This window comes from Scomber scombrus, chromosome 21 (genome assembly GCF_963691925.1).
Source record: "Scomber scombrus chromosome 21, fScoSco1.1, whole genome shotgun sequence".
In the NCBI taxonomy this organism is placed as follows: Eukaryota; Metazoa; Chordata; class Actinopteri; order Scombriformes; family Scombridae; genus Scomber; species Scomber scombrus.
In genome coordinates, this window is record NC_084990.1 from 7,825,001 (window position 1) to 7,851,309 (window position 26,309).

At 39.8% G+C, this 26,309-nt stretch overlaps 4 protein-coding genes across 4 annotated transcripts; all 4 read left to right on the forward strand.

The window, feature by feature from the left end:
* The first annotated feature begins 841 nt into the window (after window positions 1-841).
* gdf10b (growth differentiation factor 10b) lies at window positions 842-4,410 on the forward strand. The gene is made up of 3 exons (XM_062442869.1): window positions 842-1,106; window positions 2,744-3,639; window positions 4,055-4,410. Exons 1-3 carry the CDS (start codon window positions 845-847, stop codon window positions 4,244-4,246), a joined length of 1,350 nt encoding a protein of 449 aa, XP_062298853.1. The 5' UTR covers window positions 842-844; the 3' UTR covers window positions 4,247-4,410.
* A 4,285-nt stretch (window positions 4,411-8,695) lies between these two features.
* Window positions 8,696-12,722, forward strand: gdf2 (growth differentiation factor 2). The gene is made up of 3 exons (XM_062442430.1): window positions 8,696-8,788; window positions 8,866-9,187; window positions 10,133-12,722. The coding sequence occupies exons 1-3, from the start codon at window positions 8,696-8,698 to the stop codon at window positions 11,044-11,046; spliced, it is 1,329 nt and encodes a 442-aa protein (XP_062298414.1). The 3' UTR covers window positions 11,047-12,722.
* Window positions 12,723-16,110: 3,388 nt separating this feature from the next.
* On the forward strand, window positions 16,111-18,879 carry LOC134003831 (retinol-binding protein 3-like). The gene has a single exon (XM_062443184.1). The coding sequence runs from the start codon at window positions 16,111-16,113 to the stop codon at window positions 18,877-18,879; it is 2,769 nt and encodes a 922-aa protein (XP_062299168.1).
* A 1,869-nt stretch (window positions 18,880-20,748) lies between these two features.
* On the forward strand, window positions 20,749-23,783 carry LOC134003724 (retinol-binding protein 3-like). The gene is made up of 4 exons (XM_062442998.1): window positions 20,749-21,984; window positions 22,345-22,535; window positions 22,941-23,083; window positions 23,458-23,783. The coding sequence occupies exons 1-4, from the start codon at window positions 20,791-20,793 to the stop codon at window positions 23,781-23,783; spliced, it is 1,854 nt and encodes a 617-aa protein (XP_062298982.1). The 5' UTR covers window positions 20,749-20,790.
* Window positions 23,784-26,309: the final 2,526 nt, after the last annotated feature.

Genomic DNA, 26,309 nt, shown 5'->3' on the forward strand with positions numbered 1-26,309 from the left:
TTTTTAACATTTTCAGTAATGTGAGATCCACAAATAAAGTTTCATTCAACTCTATTGTATTTGAGTGGAGAAAGAATTATGAGAGATGGATGTCTCAAAACGTGTCTCAAAAACGATCTGCACAAGAGGAAGTGAGAGTTTTTTGTTATTTGCTGTTACGCTTTAAATTACCAATAGAAAAGTAATATATCAAATATGTTCAACGTCTTTTTAACAGTATCCTTCTAAAGATCTTTTGTCCATTTTTTAACACATTTTCTGCTTAATGACCACAAATATTAACTTGAAAACTACCCACAAAAATTTTTTTTTAGTTTATTTAAAAGCAAGTTTTCTTTGCAAGGGCTAATAGCATACAGGCATAACACACCGTCACATATTGATAATGATGTGAAAAATCCTGTGTTGTTATTTTCACGTTGAACACTGCAGCTTTAAAACCTCGTAGGTCTCAGTGTGTGACCTTAATGGCTTCAGGATTAAATACATCCACACCACCCTCTCAGCTTCTCTGCTCAACTTAAATCAACACTCATGAGCAGTTACCCTGAACTAAAAGCGCTGCATGTCTCTCGTTGGCTGTGCGCTCCGAAGCGTCACCATCTGTCATCCAGCGGCAGCGCTTCATGCATGCGTCCACCCCGGGTCTCCTCCCATTGTAGAAACAGCTGTAGACCGTGAACCGTGGAGTGTGGGTCTGACACGGATTACCTGGATACCGGCCGTTTAGTCTGGGTGGCCATCAACCAGCGAGCCAGCAGAGAGGGACAATTTCTTTGATTCTTTTTCTCAGAATACTTAAAAACGTTTCTTCAATTTTCTTTTTGCAATGGAAACATCAGCTATGACAAGCCGGCTCTTTCACATTCTGCATTTATTGGTGATTCTGCAGTCCAGCGGGGGTAAAGTCCTAACTGAGGAGCTTGGTGAAGTCGTGCGTCAAGGTGGAGATGTCCCGTCCCCTGAAGAGCAGCGCGTCTTTGCGCACGAAAGCGCAAACAAGGATATGGTCTCCATCAGCATGTTCAAAGTGTACGAGAAGTACAGTAAAGAGCCGCGGAGCCAAAGGGACGGAAACACCGTGAGGAGTTTCAAAGCTGTCCCGAGTGAGTGATCCCACACCTTCAGATACTGCTTATGCCTTGAAAGTAAAGTCTAGTATCCAAAAAGTAGTTTTATTATTTTATATGCATCACTATTCTTCCTTATTGAAAGTCCCTCAGGTATCTTCAGGTTCTTGGTATTATTATTAACTTTTGGATATTGATTAGACTTTCATTTTTAAAGAAATGTATTCAAAAAAGACCAACATTTCCCAAATTAAAAAAAAAAAAAAGATTCACATTTTTTTAAGCATCATTTTGTGTCACTCAAGTTATATCCATTTGGTGATTATTACATTACATTACATTACAAGCACTACAAAAGGACAAAAGTATATATTTTATAATGGTAGCAATTTAAAATGTGAATCAGGATAAAATCCTATGTTTATTTACCCTTTAAAAAGTACAATGTTACAGTTTAATTTAGAAGTTGTTACAACACAAGCAAGGATCTGGTCAGGAGAAAACAACAAGAGTAAGTGCCATAAAGCTAAATTCAGGTCTGATGGGATGTAGGCGCCAAAGTGCATATAACATTAATCTAAAACATGATTAATAGAACAGTTTTATGCTTCTTATCTTTGAATTATGCACTGATTGCTGAGGGTACTTATTCATTTGTACCGCACATTTCAAGTTCCTTTCACAGACTGAAAATGCATGCCACGTAAACAGAAATGCAGAAAATTCTGAAAAATCTTTATTACTTCATCAGTTGGACATCCTAAACAATCCTTAATGCAGGTGTTTTGTCAATCACAGAGCAACCCTCGCTGCCCTTTAGGTTAAACATCTTCACCTCTATGCTCCGTCAGTGGTGTGATTTAGTGAACTGGGGGACTTTAAGTGTTGAGCACTGTTAGTTCCCCGGTAGCAGTAACAGTCTAGGTGTTAGACAAGAGAACCTATTATCACACCCAGACACCGGCTGCAAAGCGAAAAGCCTCAGAGGAGCTCTTTCTCCTATAAGCATTTCCATATGCCTCAGACCTACTGGACCGATCCAGTGTTTGTCTTTCAGGCTGTGGTGGAAGTGTGGGAGACAAGGTTGAACTTCAAGAGGATAGCGATCAAGGATGAGGTTTTGGTCATGTGTGAGGCAGGCACTTAACTGTGCCGCGCTTAATATTTCCCATGCTGATGCTTATGTCAGTCAGATGTATTGAGCAACATTTTGCACAACATATATTGGATTCAGTTATTCATGTCAGTCAAACATGTAAGATAAAGGAGCAACAATTAGAGAGGGGAGAAAAGCTTAGAAGAAGCTACTTGATCACATCTTTATTGTTCATTTCAGAGCAGGATCCACTGATCAGTTGAATAACTTCATGCTTTTATTTAGACTGAAAAAGATTAGATCTTTGATTGATCAGTCTTTTCCCCAAAGGCATTAGACAAAGTACAAAAAGCATGGCAGACATGAGGAAAACACAGCTGGTTTTCTTAGTTCCAAAACAGTTGAGAGAAACAAGGTTTTTACATGCTTTGTATATGGGAAAGAATTATGATGAGATGAGTAATATGCATGTGTTTAGCCCATACTTAAAAAATCTGACTCAGCAAGTTTTTAACAGCATGGAGACCATGTTTTTATTGTCAGTTTTTCTTTTAATTTCTTTTTTCAAATCCCCCAGGAGTCTTGCATGGCAAAGATGTGTTCCAATTCAACTTATCCTCCATCCAAGACTCAGAGGTCATTCTCTTTGCGTCTTTTCACTTCCTCTACAAACGCCCCCGCCACCACCAGCGACTGTGGCATTTCCGAAGGCCTCGCCACCCGTCTGGCAGCCTCCAGCATCCTCCCTCCTCACAGCTCCTCGTCCATGGATCGTCCCCAAACTCTGCTTTTGCAACGCCACTGGGAAACATAACTCTGACGCCTTTCAAGAAAGGCTCTTGGCAATCGAGGGATATCACAGTAGTGGTGAATCAAGCCAGAGATGTCAAAGAGCTCATGGTCACGGTGGAGTTTGATATGGGATTTGGGGCGGCTCGGATGCAACAGAGGAGTCCTCACGGCCATGAGCGCCTCTCTCCAGCCAACCTGCCATATATTTTGCTATACGCTGATGATCGAGCCATAGACGAACCAAACAGTGTAGCCATGTCACTCCAGCGCTATGGGCCCTTTCCGGTAGGGGAGGATTCATCCACCTCAGCCTCAAGGATCCGGAGGGAGCTTCAACACCAAATCCACACAAATGATATTCCAGAGGTCCAGTTCAACACCTTAAAGAATCATGAACTGTGGCAGAGCACATTTTTCCCCGCCAAATCCAAAGCAGTGGTCAAACCGGGAAGGAAGCCGGGCCAGGAGAGCAGCGAGGGCTTGAGTAAGCCGCAGGTGCTGAGCTTTGATGAGCGGACAATGAAGAAGGCCAGGAGGAGACAGTGGAGCGAGCCAAGAGTTTGCTCCAGGCGCTACCTCAGGGTGGACTTCGCTGACATTGGCTGGAGCGAGTGGGTGTTGGCCCCAAAGTCGTTTGATGCCTACTACTGTGCCGGCACCTGTGGATTCCCCATCCCTAAGGTGAGCCATCTTCTGGGATAGTATGAGATAGGGAGCTTCTCATTGGATTAATTTTCAGTAAACTTGGAAGATCAATGTGGAATTAAGATAAAAGCATATGTAGATAATCACAAACACTGACACACTTCTCAATGTTAAAAGCAGGGACATCACAATACACAAAAGATAAGATAAAATCATCATCAATCACCAAGAAACTTTCTTAAAAGCAAAAGGCAAAATTGGCAAATAGAAGAAATATTCAAAGAACTGTAACCAATTAAAAGTGTTTCAGTCAGAGCACTTTTGCCACTTTTGCCCCTCATGTAACCAGGTATCTTTTTAGATATTCACCTTCATTTTGACAGAGCAGAAAAAAAATTTCTTCAGTTTTGTTGTAATAATAATCCCTCTTCACGACTGCTTACTTCCTCAGGTGGTGCGTCCATCCAATCACGCCACCATCCAGAGCATCGTCAGAGCTGTGGGAATCGTCCCTGGTGTTCCCGAACCATGCTGCGTACCAGAGAAGATGAGTCCTCTCACCGTACTGTTCCTTGACCTGCACAGGGATATGGTGCTCAAAGTTTATCCCGGCATGTCTGTGGATACGTGTGCCTGTCGGTAGGGTAGGAGACACCAGAGCTGCCAGATCTGCAATCAATGCAAATGAAAGACCGTAAGGAGGACATAACTAGATTGAGCATAAAGAAGGAAGGCATTTTTCAGATGGAATAACAGTAGTGGTGAGACTCAATGGGGACAGCTGTGAGAGCTTTGAAATAAATTGAAATGACTGGCAGAGCTGTAGTTCTTAGGTCTGGTCTAGAGAACTCCTTTTTGACTTCTTAGGTCTCTACCATGATTGAACTCAGCTTTTTCCTGCTTATTTCATGATTTTCATAGATTAATTTTTCTCCACCTTTATTTTCTTCCCATCTCTAAAAACAACTCAAGAAAGTGCACTATTTGTGATGACTTCTACACAGTGTGGGTTTCAAAAGTTTCTTAAAATCCTCTGACATCAGTTTCCTCTGTATGGTGTCTGCTGCTTGTCTCTGTCTCCGTCAGATTCAACTGCAGTTTGGACAAACTGATCAATTGCACATTGACTCGAAGACTTAGGAGGGTTTTGGACACAGAGCCTGTATGGCAGTACATATTCATCCTTCAAATTTACCAACCCTTGTCATGTAAATACTGTAGTTACTAATGAAAACTAAATGGTACTTGTTTTTAAGTCACTCCGGGTGATGCATTGAACACCTCCCACATATTAGCGAGAAATGTTATTCATGCATGAGAGGTAATATCTTCCTTTAACTATATTTCAATAGTTATTTGTTTATATCTTGTATATAATGAGTGTGCTTTGACAACAATTGAGATTTAATATAGCAGAACAGTGTGCAGCATGTGTCTGCTTTATGCTACACCACAGAAAAAAATAGTGCGTTGCTGCCACCTGCTGTGCATTTTGGGAAAGTTGAGGGGACTTTTAAATGAAAAGGTTAATGTACCTCCTGTGGCTATTCAGTATTTTTCCCTCATAGACATAAATACTGTGTACCCAAATGACATGTACAGTTTCTAGTTTGTACAGTAATGATAGTAGATTTCCATAATAATTCAAAAGGGATAGATGTATCCACCCTTGTAACTGTATGGCTAAAAGTGTATTTGAATAGTTATATGCTGTGTACTTTGACAAATCATAAATATAGTGTATGCTTAATATGGAAATAAACTGAATTGTACATACAGTCAAAGATACTTGTTTACTTTGAAGTAAAAAGTATAAAAAGTATAGACTATACATTTGACATACAGTATGTTTTGCCATATCTTCTATAACTACCATACATTTACACTTACATGGAGGTTATTTAAAAGATTGGTTCATACATTGTTGTAATATGCTGATGTTAATTTTTTTATTAAAAATGGCCAGTCATTGCGTCAAATATTATGATAGAGTTTCCTCTCTGAACAAAGCTGCAATTAAGAAGTCTGAAAACCTTTGTGATTATATTGTAAATGTTTATTTACATTTTTGCTTCATTTTTGATATAAAACCAGTAATATAATGTAATGTAGACTTTCTCTGACAGCATTGAATAAGTGATAGCGGTGAGTGTCCCCACCTCATGACCCTCAAGAATTATGACCCAGCTCCGCAGTTCTCCTCAGCCCTACAGAGCATATAGCATATTTGAGTTCATTGTTTTGCTTTTATCGTCTGCAACTTTACTGTTTCCCTTCCCACTCACCACTTTCAAAGTCATTTCCATACACATTAGGCAGACAACACCAAACAACAGAAAGAGAAAGTTAGCAACTAGCTGGTGGACATAGCCTTTAGCCTTTGGAGCCTTTAGCTGCTTGAGGGCCACATATTTCCCTTAGGAGTTAGTAAAAAAAACAAAAAAGAGCTATCAGGAGAGTGAATGTTTACATCCATCAGATGGCCAGAAGCTTGGCTCCCAATAGTTCCCTAACATTGCTCCATGTCTGCTAGATATTTTTAAAAAACAACTGTCTACTGACACGTGGCTGTAACAACTTTTAAAGGTGATAATATATCAGTTTTGTAGTTACAGTTTATACCACTGCCATGTGGTGAAAAAAATCAGGTAGTGCTGCTTTAAAGAGCTAATTAAGAATTTAAAAAATTGTTCTGAGAGTTTTAATGTTCTTTGAAGCTGTTTGAAATGCTTTTGCACCATGATAAGAAAGAAATTAGGGAGGAAACACTTGAGATATTTATGAATTTCCGGACATTAAAAGTCATGTTGGATAATGGGTCAAAACATTAACCACCGACAACGTCAGCATACCGTCAATATCAGCCATCAAACCCTGTAATTTGACTATTTTTGATACATATTTCTCAACACAGTAATAACACAGCCCTGAATAATCTAATCACCACAGTTTCACAACAGACCTTTCTCCATCCACTTTTCCCTGCTGTGTTTGTTTTGCTCCTGCATGCCTACATTATTTGCTGCATCTATGCCAGTAGATTTTGTTGTCGCCTTTCATCACTGATGGACTCCATAGAGAGGAACCCTTAACAGCCTGAAAAGCCAAGAATGAAAGCATTTCTATGAAACTCGGCATGAACCAGCAAGTGACTGCATGGGTGAAAGGCAGAAATTCCAAGATAGGCCGGATTCAGGCCAACGTCCCCAGTTACATTGGCTTGTGATTTGGGCTTGAACCCCCCACAGAAGCTATCCCATGATCCATCTAGGACATACTGGATGTAGTGATGAAGGCCACCATCATCATGTCTTTGTCCATCTTGCCAATGTTGTGAAATAATTTCTGTTCTCATGCCTATCAGACTTTATAGAGTCCCAGTATCAGCCTTTATCAATTCATAAGTGTCATTCACAGTCAGTGTCTGGATGTTCTTTCTTTAGAAAAAGTGTTTTATGTTATGTTTGGGAGAAACAGAAGACACTGGGTAGTCAGAGATATCCATCATGGATGAACAGAAAACAAAAAGGGACATAAACTACATAAATGTGCCCTTCATCTACAGAAATGCCAGAGAGTAATGTGTATTAATACTGTCCGCACCTCTCCACTGACAGGCGTTCACTGGGGAATGCAGTGCAGAAAAACACAAGTCAATAATTGTCTGTCATGCATTAGCCCTGTGAGCCCTTGGCAACCTGACCAAGGCGTACTTTGTGAGCTGACTGTCCTCCCTGACCCCGTTCAGATTAAATGGATGGATGAACAGAAGTGAAATGGCTGAGCCACCACCAGCAGAGTATCTTGCTCGCTCTGTATTTTCTATACAGGAGATATATTAGATCTGTACTAAGTTTGTAAATATTCTTCCATTTATTATACTAATCCATTTCAAAGCAGTTTAGAATAAATTGATGGGTCAATGATGATTTTTTTAAGTGGTACTCCTGATCATATTGGTAAACCTTCTATATTATGTGAAATAATGTATTTATGTTCTCTAATGCCAGTATTGGACAGTAACACGTTCCTTACTTTTTCAGTAATGAGAAGTGAAATTCAGCAATTAAATTACAGTTACTATTCCCAGTAGCACAGTAGCTGTTACTTCAACAGTTTCAGGGTCAGCTTGTTCGCTGTCTTACTGGGAGCTTGATGGAGGGTTGGTCAGAGACACGGATGGACAAGCTAAGGCAGATGCTAGCAGTTTGGGGAGGCTGTTAGCATCTACTAAAGAGAAGATATGCCACTCCAGGTAATTCCAAAGTACTTTCATTTAGATGTCAGCTAATGTTAGCCACAGATAAACCAACATCAAAGTTAAGTAAATAGAAGAAACCTTAATGAAATCAATATTTGTTGTGACCACCCTTTGTCTTCAAAAGGGCAGCAACTCTCCTCGGTACACCCGCACACAGTTTTTCCAGGTACTTGGCAGGTTGGTTGTTCCTGCATCTTGGAGACGTTGGCACATTTCTGTATCTCAGCTGATTCTGTCTCTTCGTGTAATCCCAGACTGACTCCATGATGTTGAGATCAGGGCTTTGTCGGGGCCAAAGCATCTGTTGCAAGACTCCTTCTTGTTGCTAAAGATAGTTATTTATGACTTTGTCTGTATGTTTGGGGTCATTGTAGAATAAATTTGGTTCAAATCAATCACATGACTTCCTGATGGTATTACATTATGGATAAGAATCGAAACATCTGAAGTGCCTAAAACTTTTTTTGGTATCTGTAGCAGCTACATCACCTATGCATGTTTGGACATGAGTTAAGAAAAGAGACATGATGGTGGTGGTAAAAAACACAGTGTGATGTAGGCTATGTGTTTCTTCTAAGTGATTACAGTTTTGTTCCACTGGCCTCTTTCACCCTCAAGCTGGGAAAAGGCATTTTATGAAAATGCCTGTTTGTCAGTGACCTCACAGTTTCCACTGGTTCTCTCATTATCGCTGTCAAGTGTTTACAGTGTCTTCATTAGCAGCCAGCCTTCTACTGATAACAAGGCTTAAAATAAGGTATCAATAGCAGCGATAAGCATGTCCAAACTACTATTATGGTTGACACAAGATTCAGTGTTTACTCTGGGAGCATGGGAGCGGACATCAGGACAGTGGTCCTTGCATTGGGGATCTCCATTTTCAAACCTTGCCATCGCAAAGTCTGTTTTCGTGCTGGGAAGAAGGTAAAGTTTGCACCAGCTCGTCTGAGTAGAAAGAATCTCATTTCAAAATGCAGAACTCAAGAACATTTCTGCTCCAGTTGTGTTTGAGTCTGATGGTTTCTACTGGCTCCTGCACCTGTAAGCCTCTCAATAATGACATTCAAAGAGGGGACCCAGAGGGATTTTACTCTCAGCTGCCAGAGGAGGCTCTTCTGGAGGAGGAAGACATGGACTCGAACATGGAGAACCTCCTGGGAACCATGAAGGAGGACTTTCTGAGGAAACTCAACCTGTCAGATGTTCCTCAAGAGCACAGCAAGATCTACCCTCCTCAATTCATGATGGAGCTCTACAACAAGTATGCATCTGACAGCATGGCATTCCCTCAGTCTGATGTCATACGAAGCTTCACTGTTCAAGGTACAATGTGAAATAATCTTATATGGAAGGGAGGCACTCCCTGTTAATAATGATAACCCTCAACCTTGTAGCTGCTGGAACTCTCTACCTCCCTGCCAAAATGAATAGTTTAGGTTAGCTTGTTAGAATAACTGGTTCATATTATCAACATGTGACTTAATAGAGGTTCCTTCCTGTTTGTAGCTACAGAAAAACATGGAATATATGCAATAAGATTTTACTGGCAAGTAAAAGGTTTAATAGTTAAATTATCCATTCAGGTTTTTTAGAACTATGCTAGTATCCTGGTTTTATGGCAATTGATGGCAATGTTGGTCTGTCAATCGGTGGTTTGGTCAGTCTTTAAAATTTTCAGAGTTTTCATGCAGTGAAATCTAAATTTCAAGTACTTTGGTTTATGATTATATACTTCCAAAATTAACATTGCAATCAGTCTCAGCTGCACTCTGTGGTAAGCTCATAATGTGGTGTCCCAACCTTTTTGAAGCAATATATTTGAGACTCCCCATCACTGGTTGCAGCCATTTCACCCAAAGTGTTCTTTTTCTTCATTTTAGGCCCCAATGAGGTAAAATTGTCCAGTAAAAACTTACTTTTTCCCCCCTTTTTTTAAAGAATATAATTTTGGGTAGCAGAAATATGTGTTTTCTGTTTTTTTCTCTTGTTATTCACCTCAGGACCCCTCAGATTTATCTTGAGACCCCCTTTGCAGATTGGAAAACCTTTGCTCTATAAGTATCCCAGAACACCTCTTTCATTGAATAGTTGCAATACAGTCATTTATTGACCCATCATAGCCTAATTACTGCTTCCAAAGACTGAAATACTATGGCCAAATAAAAACATACCGAATAGTGATTCTCTCCCATGTAACCCCCCATCAGACAGCACAAACTTTCAGTTGCAGTTTTAGATAAAACCTCTGACCTCTTCCTATCTCTACAGATATAACTCATTCAATGACAAATGGCACAAAGTCAAAGCAAAGGCTGCTGTTCAACATCAGCATCCCCAGCCATGAAAAGATCACCACTGCTGAACTACAGCTTTTCTTCCTCCCGGATGCCAGGTCAAGTGTCACCTCCCACAGTTTCAAGACCACCGTCAAAGTCTGCGAAGTGGATTACAACGATTTCAAATCTACAACCCAACTACTGGTTGGCCGAGAGGTGACAGGGTTGCAGAGCACGTGGGTGACATTGGATGTGACTACAGCTATTCAGAGCTGGATCATGTCAGGCCATGGAATGACTGGATTTGATGTAGTGGTGGATGGAAAGGACTGTGGGCTTTCTGGAGAAGGAGCAGCTGGCTGTTTAAATATGAGTATGTCTGTTGGAGATAACACTTCAGCAGCTTTAATAGTCTTCTCAGATGACCTGGGAAGCAGGAAGAAGGAGACAAAGAAGGAACTACAAGAGATGATCCTGCATGAAGAAGAAGCCATCTTACACTCAGGTGCTGACTGGAACAGAGGGGATGAACTTCAAAACCAGATTCTGGAGGCTCAGCACCCACGGAGGAGGAAAAGAAAGGCTGAGAGGGAGTACTGCAGACGGACCTCGCTCAAAGTAAACTTTAAGGATATCGGCTGGGACAGCTGGATCGTGGCACCTCCAGAATATGATGCATTTCAATGTCGAGGATTGTGTTACCACCCACTGACGGATGAAACAACCCCGTCCAAGCATGCCCTCATCCAGACGCTGATCAACATCAGGAACCCCAAGAAGGCCAACATGGCGTGTTGTGTCCCCATCAAACTGGACCCCATCACTGTCATGTATCAGGAGAATGGGCGCCTCACTATCAGATACCTATATGAGGAGATGAAGGTGGCAGAGTGTGGGTGCAGGTAGAATTGGTGTAAACTTGTTGCATCACAGACGATTGTAATGGTTTTGCTGCATTTAATTCATTACAGGCTGATGTTCACTGGTGATAGGTCGTATAACAACCTCCATACCCATATTTTCCAAACAAAATAGATCCATATGTGAAACTGAAAAAAGACAGCTTTTTAAGGTTTTTAGCTTAACACGACAAAACAGAAAACCATAAAAATCAGATGTTTACATAATATATTTAATACACATTGAAAAGCTTGACCATATGTCTTGCTGTTTCAATTTATGGTATTTTGCCAGTAGAAGTGTATTATTTTTTATGTAGTCAATGAAAAAAAAGAATAAAAAATGACAAGTAAGAACTACAAAAGAAATTTTAAAAAACATCCATACATTTTTTTTGGAAACCAGATCCATTAGCAATGCCATGTTTGTATTAAGTAATTTCGATTATATGTGAGGTGTAAAATTGACCTGTTGGCAGTAGTAGGATGACATTTAATCACAGCTGTTCATCTGCTAATCTTGTGCTAGACATAATGTAAATCTGTACATTACTATTGTAATTTGTTTATATTAATATATATATGAAGTAGTGTGTAAGCACATAGAGATATGGGAACTGTACAGTATGCCTAGCTATTATGCTACATTGCTGCTGTTGCAGCAGATATCAGGCAGATATCATCCTTTTAATAAAAATCCTCCAAATTCATAGACAAGCTGCTAACCCTAAAAAAATGAAACCATATACCTTCTAGCTGAAAGATTTTACTGTATATCTCATGATGTCTACATGTTATTTCTGATGTTTTCCAACCCTGAAATAAATTAAAAAATATCTAGAAAAATCTGTGTCACAAAAATAAATTTGCAATCACTCATTTCATTTACATTGCTCATCACATATATACAGTATTCGGTAACATGCACTCTCACAAACCTATTTGATGAAGCCTTCTAAATTCTATACAAATACAATTTACCACGGCTGACTTGTTGCCTACTTTTGCTCCTATTTTAAATAAAATAAATGTGATCATTAAACAAATAGGTCTCTCCAGAATTACACTCTACTGAAAACTTTTCCCACAATCATGCCTCACTTAAAACTCAAAAACATTTCAGTCACTCCACTAATTCCAGCTAATTATTTGCTTCCCACAGGATTTCACTGGGTGAAAGTCATACAGTTTTACAGCATACAGTAACTGCAGTTAAACTGAATTAAAGTTTCATACATGATGCATTTTCAATTGTAACAGAAACCTCACAAGAGGAGGTAACGATTTTAATAGCATGTTCAAAGTCACTTATTGTGACTGGTTGAGTGGATCCTTTGCTTTCAGTTATCAAGATAACAATTGAGTGTAACAGAAGAGATTTTTTATCTTATGCTGATATGTTTTAAATGTGTCAGGGAGACAGATTTTCCCCTCTCTACAAATTGTACTGTCTATAATTAACCATCATCTGTGGATCTTTGCAGCTGTTTGTTCTGGGAATGGTTCCAAAGGATTACCAGTTGGGAGAAAATTGTATTTGTGCGTGTGATTTACGTTCAAATTCTCTTTTAGGTTTTGCCCATAGCTGTGAACAGACCACAGTGAGTGCAGCTGTGCTTTAAATCTGACCACCCTGTCATCCCCTTGTAGTGAATGGTTGACACCAGCTGAAAAAGTTCCAGTTGAACTTGGCACTTGAAGTTGGCAGAGAGAGCAAGGAGGAGTGTTGAAATGGTAGTAGACAAAGCACAGGTGTAAATAATAAAATGATGATGAATAATTCCATTTGCCTGATTTGATATTGTGCTTATTGGCTCATTTTCCGATTGTCACAACAAAACCATTGTCAAGGTTGTTAGTAACACCTGTGCCTTTCCTATCATGACAAGTCAAAATGTCTGCTTTGACAAAGGTTTTGGTAAACTGTGGAGAAGCTGGAGAATGGCAGTGCTACATCTGAGATTTTTCTCATTCACTGTAAAATGGAAATGTTAAAAGAACACTTTATTGGGAAGACACAGTGCCTAAACACTCTTATGGGATGTATCTGCCACCAAAGTAGCAGTGGGGACCCTTGAATCCTGCAGTAAGTTATGAGTGTGTCTCACTCCTCGTTAGATGGCAGTGAAAACAGCTGTGTATCCACTCAGCAGCGACCAGAAACTGCCAAGAGGTTCCTCTATAGCAGATGATATTCTGTTAAAGTTGGTGTAGTCATGTACTGTATAAGCATTTGCAAATTTACATGTTACCACCAGGGTATTTTAAAGCTGTGTTTTTATTTGTTGTCCAGTTTTTTTGTCCACCAGAGTTTCTTTTTTGCTACTGCTCCTTTAATTTGTTTTGCCTGATTAGACCTCTTTCTACAACTGTGTTTGATTGACACATGGGAAAAATAAAAGCACAAAAACAACCCTTGTGTTATGGGATAAAAACAGGATAATACAAAATAAAACAAACAATAAATAAAATGAGCAGGAAAAAGTAGAAACTGAATATAAGAAAGAAAATGACTTTCGTGAACTCTGACAGCCTAAAATATAATATCAAACTATTCCAATTTGGGTTCATACTGCACAATATTAGCTTTGTAAATATTTGAAGTCAGTGACACATCCTTATCAGAGCTGAAACCCCTGTGACAGGACCGATGAGGGTTCATGCAGACACTTACATGTCCTTCTGGGATATTTAAAAATAGCTTGTTTTTCAAAATAGCACAAATAACAAGACAGGCAATCCCATTATACATCTTCAGAAAGCCAAGAAAATAATTAGCTCAGTTGGCTTTGGCCTAATAAGATACTCCCTGGCAGTAGTCATCAGCAGCATGCAAGTCAATTTAAAATGCCTAAATTGTTGCAGATAATCCTTTATCATAGTTTTACCCTCCAATTTACTTAATGATATTTATTTGTCAGTTAACTGTGGTTTTACTGATTGTTTAGCCAATATGTCTACCATCTCATTTCCTTCCACCCCTACATGAGCAGGAACCCAAAGGAAGGAGACATCCAATCCCCTATAATGTAGCCTCAGTAGCACATAAAAGAATCCATAAACAATATTCTGCACACAATATGATGAGTTACCAGAGTTAATGCTTGAAAGCAGAAATCAGATGCAATAATGACACTGGGTTTGTGAATTTCTTCCACCTACTGCAATGTTAACAAGATTACAAGTAATTCAACTGTGTACACTGAAAGGTGGTCTAATGCACTTTTTTTTTTCACTGTTCTCACAACAAAGGATGAAGAATGCAATTCCAGTTCTTTTCACCCATCTGTAAATATGAAAATCTTGTATTGATCTATATAGTTTTGTACTATTTATACTTTGGTTCCAGTTTAGGTTTCTATTGTAATTGTTGCTGCATACTTGTATCTATGCATGGCATATTGAATCATCAAGGATGTATAGCTGATGAGACAACAGTGCAGCTTATTTTGACATTACATAGCCCTGCATGTTGCGCCTTAGCATTCCCTATCAACCCAAAACTGAAAAATCCACACTTACAGTATTATGCTCCCCAATGCAATGCAATGTAATGCAGTGCAAATTTACAATATACACCAACATAAGCTTGACGCTCCTAATTAAAAAAGGCATTTCCCCCATTTCAACTTGCATTGCAGATACTAGTGATGTTTTTTAGGGCAAAATTTACAGATGCAAATGGTAATCTCTTTTCAAATCCTCATGATGTTGGCTAATCAGTTCACTGAAATAAAATTGTTTTGACAGTAACACAGACAAGTTAGGGAGTTTTAATATCTAAGCCACTGCTGTAACTTTTTTTGTATTTTACACATGATGACAAATAGAATAGTAGCAGAATACAGTGTTTCATAACAATTGATTGCCATCCTGGAAACTGGCAAGGGGGTTGTATTATGTAAGGTGTGAGGCCGTATTAAAACTTAAGACTTTAAGATTAGCTGGGCACCGGTTAGCATTTAGAAACAGATTAAGTCTGGCTACATAATTCTGAGCTGCAAAAATGTCTGGATCAGGGTCTTAACTTACTATGTCATAGATGTCAGGTGCAAGCTCAATGCACAGATCTAAACCTTCAGCAAAAATATATAGTCTGAATTAAAATTAAAAAGTGAAAACTTGTCATCTTGGCACTTGCAAGTCTGTAAAATTCAGAGGGACACTTTTCATTGTTACATGATCCACTAAGTGAAAAGGTAAAAATGTTGATTAAAAAATACAAGAAACTAGGTGAAACAATAATGTGGAAAAAAATACCAAAGCAGGACAAAGAGGGAAGTGAGCAAATAATTCAGCATTCAATCCAGATAAAGACTTTCCAATCAACCTTTTGTTTTTTTACCCAATTCTGATCCTGCATGTTTTAAGACGGCTTTGCCACGTGACCACGAACTGTGTAATCATGTCATCAGGAAAACGACCCAGACATGACCCCTAAAGCTATCAACAGCACCAAAATACACAGCCATAAGCCTTCATAACAGACCAGTGAGAGAGAGAGAGAGAGAGTGAGATGGAGGGAGAAAGAGCATGAGAGTTTTTGATCAGGTGTTCGCACTTATCTGCCCACCCTGAACATATTTCTTAGGCTTAAATTTTGTATCTAAAAGAAACATTGAGGTTGTCAAATATAGGATAAATACTATAAAATGGTAAATTGGAAAATAATGGACTGTAATTCAAGCCTAAATTAGACTATAATGTAGTATTAAAATGTGTCAATTACATTTAAGAAGTCTTTTAGACAAAGACAAAGTAACTGTATAAGTCACCTTAAAGAAGAACCCAAACATGTATTTTGTTTTTGTGAGAAAAGGTTAGAAACTGCACCTCTGATTTATCCATTTTTGTTTTGTGCGATTGTCTGCTGGCTGAAGCACTACAGATAATGCGATTAAAGGTTTATTGGGGCCAAAAGCCTCTTACATTGATGTTGTTGTCCAAAAAAAAAGAAAACCATGACAATGACAGTGTTCCCTCCTACAAAACCCATCATCTCTCTATACAGACAAATGAACTAACACAACCCAGTGAAAAGGTAGACAGAGTAGTTCTCTCTCTATCAGTGATGGCGCAACAAACACCACCACTGGTAATGATGCTTCTCCTATTTACTCTTTCTGCAAACTCATCATTCCAGCCAGCTCTGGTGTTAGAAATGGCAAAGATTCTGCTGGAGAACTACTGCTTCCCTGAGAACCTGGTTGGGATGCAGGAGGCTATCCAACATGCCATCAACAGCGGAGAAATCCTACAGATTTCAGACCGAAAGACCCTGGCAGCTGTGCTCACAGTTGGAGTACAAGGGGCGCTGAACGATCCACGGTTGACTGTGTCATATGAGCCCAATTTTGTCCCAGTGATGCCACCGATGCTGCCGTCTCTCCCAGTAGACCAACTGATCCGACTGGTGAAGAACTCTGTCAAGCTGGATATCCTTGAAAATAACGTTGGCTACTTGCGTATAGATAGGATCATTGGGGAGGAGACAGCAACAAAGCTTGGCTCTTTGCTGAGGGACAACATCTGGGACAAAGTTGCTCACACGTCCTCACTGATCTTTGACCTGAGGTACAGCACAGCTGGAGAGCAGTCTGGAGTTCCCTTTATAATCTCTTATTTCTTGGACTCTGAACCCATCATTCATATTGACACTGTGTATGACAGGCCCTCAAATACAACCAGGGAGTTGTGGACCATGCCATCAATAATGGCAGAAAGATATGGAAAGAAGAAGGACGTTATTATCTTGACCAGTAAGCGTACCATTGGGGCCGCTGAAGCAGTGGCATATACACTGAAACACCTAAAGAGGGCGATCATAGTTGGAGAACGGTCTGCTGGTGGGTCAGTAAAAGTCAGAAAGATTAGGATCGCCCAGTCAGAGTTCTACATAACAGTTCCTGTGGCAAGATCTGTCAGTCCAATCACAGGCCAGAGCTGGGAAGTAAGTGGCGTGTCCCCGACAGTCAACGTCAATGCCAAGGAAGCTGTTGCAAAAGCCAAGTCCCTTCTGGTTGTGAGGAGTGCCATTCCAAAAGCTGTACAGCATATTTCAGACATAATTGGGATGTTCTATGCATTCACTGACAGAGTTCCAGCTCTTCTTCAACATTTACAATCTACAGACTTATTCTCTATCGTATCGGAGGAGGACCTTGCAGTCTTTCTCAACCAGGAACTCCAGAATGTTTCCGAAGATCCACGACTGATCATTAAATACATGCAAAACAATGCTGCCATTGTAGAGGAGGACCCTGAGCTTTACAAAGTCCCAGATGATCCGCAATTATTACAAGCAATGGTTGATACAATGTTCAAAGTGGAAATTCTCTCTGGCAATACTGGCTATCTCCGGTTTGACAAGTTTGTCATGTTGTCTGCAGTGGATAAATTTGATGAGCTCATGGGCAAAAAGGTGTGGGAGCCCCTTAAAGACACTAATAACCTGATTATTGATCTGCGCTATAACACTGGTGGATCCTCAACCTCTCTGGCCCTTATATTGTCTTATCTGCAGGATTCCTCCCAGAACTATAATTTTTTCACAATATATGACCGTATTCAGAACACAACAACAGAACATGGCTCTCTGCCCAGAATTACAGGTCCAACCTATGGCTCCAAACGTGGGGTTTATGTGTTTACCAGTTACTACACAGCAAGCGTTGGGGAGGAGTTTGCTTACCTGATGCAGTCCCTACATCGTGGCACAGTCATTGGGGAAATCACATCTGGTACCCTGATGCACTCAAAGACATTTCAAATAGAGGAAACATATATTGCCATCACTGTGCCCTTCATAAACTTCATAGACAACAATGGGGAATGCTGGCTGGGAGGTGGTGTAGTCCCTGATGCTATTGTGTTAGCTGAGGAAGCTGTGGACCACATTCATGACATTGCAGATTTTCACAATGGGCTCAGGTCCCTCATAGAGGAAACTGGGAAATTGTTAGAAAAGCACTATGCAATCCATGAAGTTGCACTAAAGGTCAGTAGTGTGCTGCTGAGTAAATGGGCTGAAGGTTTTTACTGGTCAGTGGTTGACTTTGAATCTCTTGCATCTCAGCTGACAGCAGACCTCCAAGATACTTCAGGCGATCACCGCCTCCACATCTTCCTTTGTGATGTTGAGCCTGAGTCAATTCATGATGTCCCAAAGATCCCTACAGCAGAAGAAGTGGGATATATAATCGACGCTCTGTTTAAAATTGAACTTCTGCCAGGAAATGTTGGCTATCTAAGGTTTGACATGATGGCAGATATAGAGGTGGTAAAAGCCATTGGGCCTCAGCTAATAAAGTCTGTGTGGAGCAAGATATTGAACACAGATGCCCTCATAATTGACATGAGGTACAACACTGGTGGTTATTCAACAGCCATTCCCCTCCTGTGCACCTATTTCTTTGATACTGAACCTTTGCGGCATCTTTACACTGTTTTCGACCGCACCACAACCACCATGACAGAGGTCATGACATTGTCTCAGATCAGAGGTCAAAGGTATGGGTCCTCAAAGGACATCTACATCCTGACCAGTCATATGACAGGGTCAGCAGCCGAAGTGTTTACCCGCACTATGAAGGACCTGAATCGGGCCACAATCATTGGGGAGCCAACAATTGGAGGGTCTTTATCGAGTGGAACTTATCAGATCAGGGACAGCATCCTGTATGCTTCCATTCCTAACCAGGTTGTTTTGAGTGCCATTACTGGAAAAGTGTGGAGCCTTGCAGGGCTTGAGCCTCATGTTTTTGCCCAGGCAAATGACGCTCTTCCTGTAGCACAGAGGATTATTGCAGCAAGGCTGTTGAAGACAGACAAAGGGACATAGTTTCTTTGTATTCTCATTTCAACTAAAAATGATAAGTTCATTTTGTCCTGTGTTTAGCACCACTTCAATTAGAGTATAGTTTTGAAAAGCTGCATGTGTTAGCGACTTTGTAGTTAAAGTGGCACACAAATCAGTGATGTGGTCCACTAACCACAGCTACAGCACATAAAACAGACTTTAAAACCTGTAATGAAATGTAATCGTTGAGTGATGTTTTTGCCAATTGATCCTTCATTTAAAGTCAGTAATGTATCCCAGGGCTTTCCCTACTGTGTTATTAGAGGGGAGGTCATCTTGTATAAGAGAGCTGTCATCACAGGACAAATTTCATTTTTCTGGTTTCGGTTTTAGCGTCATGTGGTTTCAGAAGCCTACAGTCGTGGGAAATATTTTTACATGGGTAGTGTTAAACACAAAATGTATTTGTTTGGTATTTGTATTAACTGCCTGAATCCAACACCAAAAAGCTGTCTCTGCTGTGAAATTTACTTGGTGGTAATTAATTTTACATTTATGTCTCCCTACCTTAACTCAGAGAGATTTGCATTGAATGACTTTGTACACTTATTCACATTAAAACGAGACAATTATAATGCAAAGGGCTTATTAGACATATCCTATATAATGTTTTTAATGGATAATACAATACAATGTACAATGTACAGTATAGATTCGGTGTAAATCCCATTACAGCAAGGCACTTATTAGATATGGATAGGATTATACCTCAAATCTACTTATTATCCATTAAAAACATTATAGAGGATATGTCTAATAAACCCTTTGCATTATAATTGTTTCATTTTAGTGTGAATAAAACAACTTTAAGGTTTTTAAATATGCACCAAACATCAGTTATAGGATGACCTACAGTATAACCCCTCATCATTTTGTGTGTTATTTCCTTTGATGACATTTTAAATATAATGCTTAGTGAGGTGAATATTCTGTCAGCCCATATTTGTGCATGAAAAATGAATGGATCAGTTATATGTTGTTAATGCATATTGTATGCATGTAAATGTATTTCATTATGTTTGACAATGTTTGTTTTTTTGGGGTTTTTTTTTGTAAATGTCTTTGAACTCTTGCCATTGTTTGCTTTTTGCTTTGCACTGTGTTTTTTCAGTCTGGTACAATGATGTCTAGAGCTTGTTTTTTTCCTAACGGCACAACCTACCAGCAGAGGGAGCAGGTACCAAACAAACCAAAAATGAATCTTGTCGTTCACTTCCAAAGGAAACAGACACAGTCACCAGCTCAACTACACTGCTGCCATTACATGTGTACCATTTATGAATATTTATGAATAAACAATTTAGTGGTCATTCTTATTTTAAAAATGCTTTTCTATATTCCTCTTTGGCAATGAAAGAATTATTGAGAAGTCATACACTTTAAGTTGTGTGTTGAGTTTTATGGCAGTCATGAATTTTCGCAAGAGTTGTTACAACAATGAGTCTTGTGTTTTCATCTTCGAAAACAAAAGTACTTTTCCACTTACATACTGACACCAAGGGGATCAATAATTAATGGCCACTAATCGTAACAGGATGAGTATTTTCACCAGACCTTAATCCCTTTCTAGATATTTGTCACTTACAAAACTGACCTTATATGACACTGGTAGCTTTAAATAAATGTTCAAAATACCTTGTGTTAATTTAAGACCAGTATCTTTGGAAACAACTCCTGGTTACTACACCTACTTGGCAGGGTTATTATTGTCTTACAGAAGGACTCAGGATAATACGATTAGAGGTTTATTGTGGGGTAAATCCTCTTACAAGTGAGTTAACAGAAACCTTCCAGCCACAACAGTGCCATTTGACAAAGAACCTCTTCGCAGAAGGAGGTTCGTCTCATCAGCAACCACTTGCCATCCACTCAACCTCTTTCTGACTGAGAGAAATGGCTAAGGCTCTCTTTCTCCTAGCATCTCTGCTAGTTTTGGGAAATGTTGCCTTTATCCATGCCTCGTTTTCCTCCAGCCTCATTGTAGACATGGCAAAAATTGTCATGGAGAATTACTGCTCACCAGAGAAGCTGCAGGGAATGAAGGAGGCAATTGAAGCAGCCAGCAGCAACACGGAGATCCTCAACATCCCTGACGCTGAAACTTTGGCTAATGTCCTCAGCAGCGGAGTCCAGTCCACAATCAGTGACCCACGCCTGAAGGTAACCTATGAGCCAAACTATGTCCCAGTGGTTGTCCCGCAGATGCCTCCCTTGCCCCCTGAGCAGCTCATTGCCGTCCTCCAGACCTCACTCAAGCTCGACATCCTTGAGGGCAACATTGGCTACTTGAGGATTGATCACATCCTCGGGGAGGAAGTTGCTGAAAAGGTTGGTCCTTTACTCCTAGAACTGGTCTGGAATAAAATCCTGGACACTTCAGCTCTGATCTTTGACTTGCGCTATACCAGCAGCGGGGACATCTCAGGAGTCCCCTACATTGTGTCTTACTTCACCGATGCCGAGCCTGTCATTCACATTGACAGTGTGTATGACCGTCCCTCAGACACCACCACTAAGCTGTTGTCTATGTCCACACTTCTGGGGGACAGATACGGTGTAACCAAACCCCTCATCATCCTCACCAGTAAAAACACTAAGGGCATTGCTGAAGATGTTGCCTACTGCCTCCAAAAACTGAAGAGGGCCTCCATTGTTGGTGAGAAGACTGCCGGTGGCTCAGTGAAAGTTGATACATTCAAAGTGGGAGACACTGACTTCTACGTTACTGTGCCAACTGCAAAGTCCATCAACCCCATCACCGGCTCCACCTGGGAGGTTACAGGTGTGACCCCTGATGTTGAAGTCAATGCAGAGGATGCCCTTGCCACCGCCATCAAGATCGTCAACCTCCGTGCCCAAGTTCCAGCCATCATTGAGGAGTCTGCAACCCTGATTGCTGACAACTACGCTTTCGAGGATGTTGGAACTGATGTTGCAGCAAAGCTGAAAGGTCTCTTGGCAGACGGCAAGTACAGCATGGTTGTCTCCAAGGTCAGTCTGGAGACTAAGCTGTCTGCTGACCTGAAGACACTATCTGGTGACAAGAGCCTGAAGACCACCAGCAACACCCCAGCCCTGCCACCAATGGTAAGACCTTTGTACATTGATTTTTGGTTGAGATAGTAATTGTCACTATCTCAACCAAAGTTGTTTTACTAAAGTCCTTTTATCCACTTTCAGAGCTTAAAACATTTATTTGGGTGTAGAAAAACAAAAGATGTGTCAAAATGTTTTTTTGCACTTCTTCTCACAAATACGTCCATATGATTTTGCAGTTCAGTGAAAACACATATCCTCTGATTTGATTAAGCTAAAGTAAATCCTAATGAATGAATTTAAAGTCTCTATTGATAATATGATTAAATTAGGATATATACAATATGAGTAAAGGATCCTTGCCACGCTCTCAGTGCAAATCTGCAAATTGTGCTTGTCATTCTCCCACAGGACTATTCTCCAGAGATGTACATTGACCTGATCAAAGTCTCCTTCCACACTGACATATTTGAGAACAACATTGGCTACCTACGTTTTGACATGTTCGGAGACTTCGAGGAGGTCAAGGCCATTGCCCAGATTATTGTTGAGCATGTCTGGAACAAAGTTGTCAACACTGATGCTATGATCATCGACCTCAGGTGGGTAATTCTGCTCACAGCCCAAGTCAAAGCTGCTATTCAATATGCTGTGTGTCCATTTTTGAAAACCAATCATCCACCAAAGCTGCTAAAGCTCACCAGTCCATGTCAAAATAATGAGGATTAAGTTAGTAAAAGCGCAGTATTGATTTTTTTTTTTTTTTTTTTACTGATAATGGATATTTCTGTATTTTTTAGAGGATTAACTGAATGTACAAAGTTAAACATAAAATTTTGGCCCAGGAATAAAAGGACAGGAACATTTTGCTGATCAGTTGTTCAATTAATTAATTAAATTATCGTAACCTTTGCTTAAAAACATCTTATGGTACCTCACCTCTGCCAAGATTATATGAGATGAACTGACCCTTATTAATGCAAAGTTTTCTGTAACTACATTTGCAGGAACAATCTTGGCGGCCCAACAACAGCCATCTCAGGCTTCTGCTCTTACTTCTTTGATGCCGACAAGCAAATCGTGCTGGACAAGCTGTATGACAGATCATCTGGTACCACCACTGAGCTCCTGACCCTGTCTGAACTCACTGGTAATTGAAAAAGAGATCAAGCCATTACAGTTTACTCATTGTAACAGCCTCTACTACGGCTGTGTGATATATCTGGCCCCTACATTTAGATAAAAAAACAATGTGGAGGGTCTTTAAAGTCCCTGATGGGTAAAGTCATTATTGAACACATCTTTGTTTAGCAAGTGAGATTTATTTTCCAATCCTAATCTGTTTTCTACATCCTTTAGGTTAGGAATTATAAGTAAACTATGCCCTCAGTCCTACCCTATACCTTCATCCAGGACCCCTTGCCCATTCCCTCAACTCTTTTTTATTATCCGCCATTCATTACTGTACTTCTGTACTTCATCTTTTTTTAACCCCTTCTATCTCCACTTCACCCTCATTTTCAGGCACAAGATATGGCTCCAAGAAGAGCCTGATCATCCTGACCAGTGGAGCAACTTCAAACGCAGCAGAGGAGTTTGTTTACATCATGAAGAAGCTCGGCCGCGCTATGATCGTTGGAGAGACCACCGCTGGAGGCTCCCATCCACCCAAAACATTCGAAGTTGGTGAGACCAACATCTTCCTCAGCATCCCCACTGTCCACTCCGACACTGCTGCTGGACCAGCCTGGGAGGGAGCTGGCATCGCACCTCACATACCTGTTCCAGCTGATGCCGCTCTCGATACTGCCAAGGGCATCTTCAACAAGCATATTGCAGGCCAGAAGTAAAACATGTTCTATACAGAGCCAGGGGGTTTCAACAGTCACTTATCCTTTGGCAGCCAAATGCTTTCAAGGTTTAGAATCTAGACTTGATCAAGAAGAGAAGAATGTAGGTTAAGCACAAAGTACAAAGTATAATCTGTTATTCGTTCTCGCAACACATAAGCCTTTTTAGCCTGTTTGTAATTTAGAGCAAAGGTTCTAAAGCAGGATTTACTTCTAGTTTTTCAATTTCTGTTGAATGCTACTCTGACTGAAAGTAAATGGAGATGAAAAGCTCAAGAGTCACCTTTGTAAGAATAAAAGTATACACTAAGTAACATCTCTGTAAAGTAATCCACTACTCTGGTCAGAAATCATCACATGATGTCCGCATTGTGTATTGGAAATGCTGTATGTCCATTATGCAGTGAATTTCATGCAGTGTGGACCTACTTGGGTTGTATCAATTCCAGTGGTGAGACACAATAAAAAGACAAAAGAACTACAAAACAAAAGTGTGTGTTGGTCATGTTTTACAGCAACAAAAATGTATCTTTACCACTTCTTAAAAACTATGATAAAGGATATGTATCTGTTGTTCACTACACTTGACACGCAAGCAGTCCTTTTTTTTAATTTTACACTGTAAACCCAAATTAGATTGTTGTAACACTTGGTCCCTATAAAACTGGTAGTTACAAGATTTCTCTTTACAATGCAGTTAACCAGCAGAGAAATACAGACTTCTACATCTGTACTTTTAAATAAACACACTCAATTTAGTAGGCATCCAACAGAAAAGCCACAGAAAATGTCATCAAAATTGAAAGTGATGTATACCACTAGCAGAATCAGCTGTAGGGCATGTTATGCAACTTTTCGAACTTAGTTTTTTGTCAGTGGACAGTGCAATTTGGATGATTACACTGCATTTAAGGGCTATTATGTCAAGGACTACAGGAACATGATAGTCCATGCTGTGTGACAGCATAGGTGGTTTCAGTGGTTTATTAGTTTTATAATGACATTTGAGGCCCAAAAATCTCCTCTAAATAATTGTATGTACATACATCACGAATTTGCCACTTGGTCTTGATGTTGATGAGTAACCCTTCAGGGCAATATTCTGTCAAAAATGATTGCTTTTGCCTCCTTGACTATATGTCTCAGAAAGAAAAAGACACAACAGGGAGAGGACTAGACCCTCTTCTTTACATGGCAAAGGTCAAGATAGAGTCTAAACATGGATACACATGAGTGTAAATCTAAATTAGCTTTAAAACATACATTTTTGTATCAAACTTTTTTGGCTTTCAAATATTAAGCACTTGGCTATATTACATGAATTTCCTATATATGGGTGTTTCTGGTTTGTACTCAACACTAACAATCTTAACTGATTGATTGAACTGCATTAGACTGACAATGAGAAGAAACTGGCTTGATACTTCAGAAAAGCACACAAACATTTGCATTTGTATTTCACACATCAACGTGTGTTGAAATTGGCTACATTATGAAGTCAACCTACTTTATTTTCCAGGAAACAGTTTCTCTGCCTGGTTTGTGTGGAAGTGACAGGATAGCAGATTGTGATTCAGTTACGTATTTCTCAGAAGATGAGTGTTTCTGGAGGAGGAAACCTCAGGAGGTAGTGTCAATGAACAATTGTTCTTTCTCTGGCTAAGTTTTCCGTTTCTGTCTGAAACTAACCAGAACCTTTAGCAACTTTTGTATGTATAATGTGTCTGTTAGAGACTAGACTGAATTACCCAGGGCTCCTCAGAAGGCAAGGTCCATTGTCTGAAATTTGATTTAGGTGTTTTTTAAATTTGTTTGGAAATATGGAAATATACTCTACACAATAACGCATCATAAAGGTCTTCAGGTAGGTCCTGTTACTTGATCTCGAACATTCATTATTTAAAAGGGGCCCAGTGTCTAGTTTACAGATACAGAACGGATACAGATTTGATCAGCCTTGCACTTATAAATGATGATGGATAATTTAATAAAGGGTTAAATGTCTCAGTTTCTGATTTATTACTTATAAAGATGTGCTCTCTGTGTTTTACATATTCTTGGTCATCAGGTCTGCAGTTATTATATTTAATGAGTCATTAATGAAAATAATTATAGTCTGCAGTTAGACATACTAATAAATTGTTAATTAATTGAGCAGTATATCAGAGGTGTCTTCCTGTGGAATTACATAAAGAAAATGTTATGGGGCACAACCTGGCAAGCCACAAATTATGCTTATTAATGGTTTATAAATTATTTATAAAGCATTAGTAGCGTATTTATTAGCCATTAGTTAATGCCTATGAACCCTTTATACAGGTTACCTTATGAGAAAGTGGTACCAATTTGTGTATGTAGTATTTCAGAATGGAAATACTGTCCAAAATGGACAACATGGTCGGGAGAAACTGCGGGATCATTAGGGGGCCAATAGCTCATTTTTTGGCCCCCTTAGCAGGTTCATTCTACAAATGTATTTTGTGTGTGTTGTGAATATACTACAGTAGGTTATTTTCTGTGTGTATC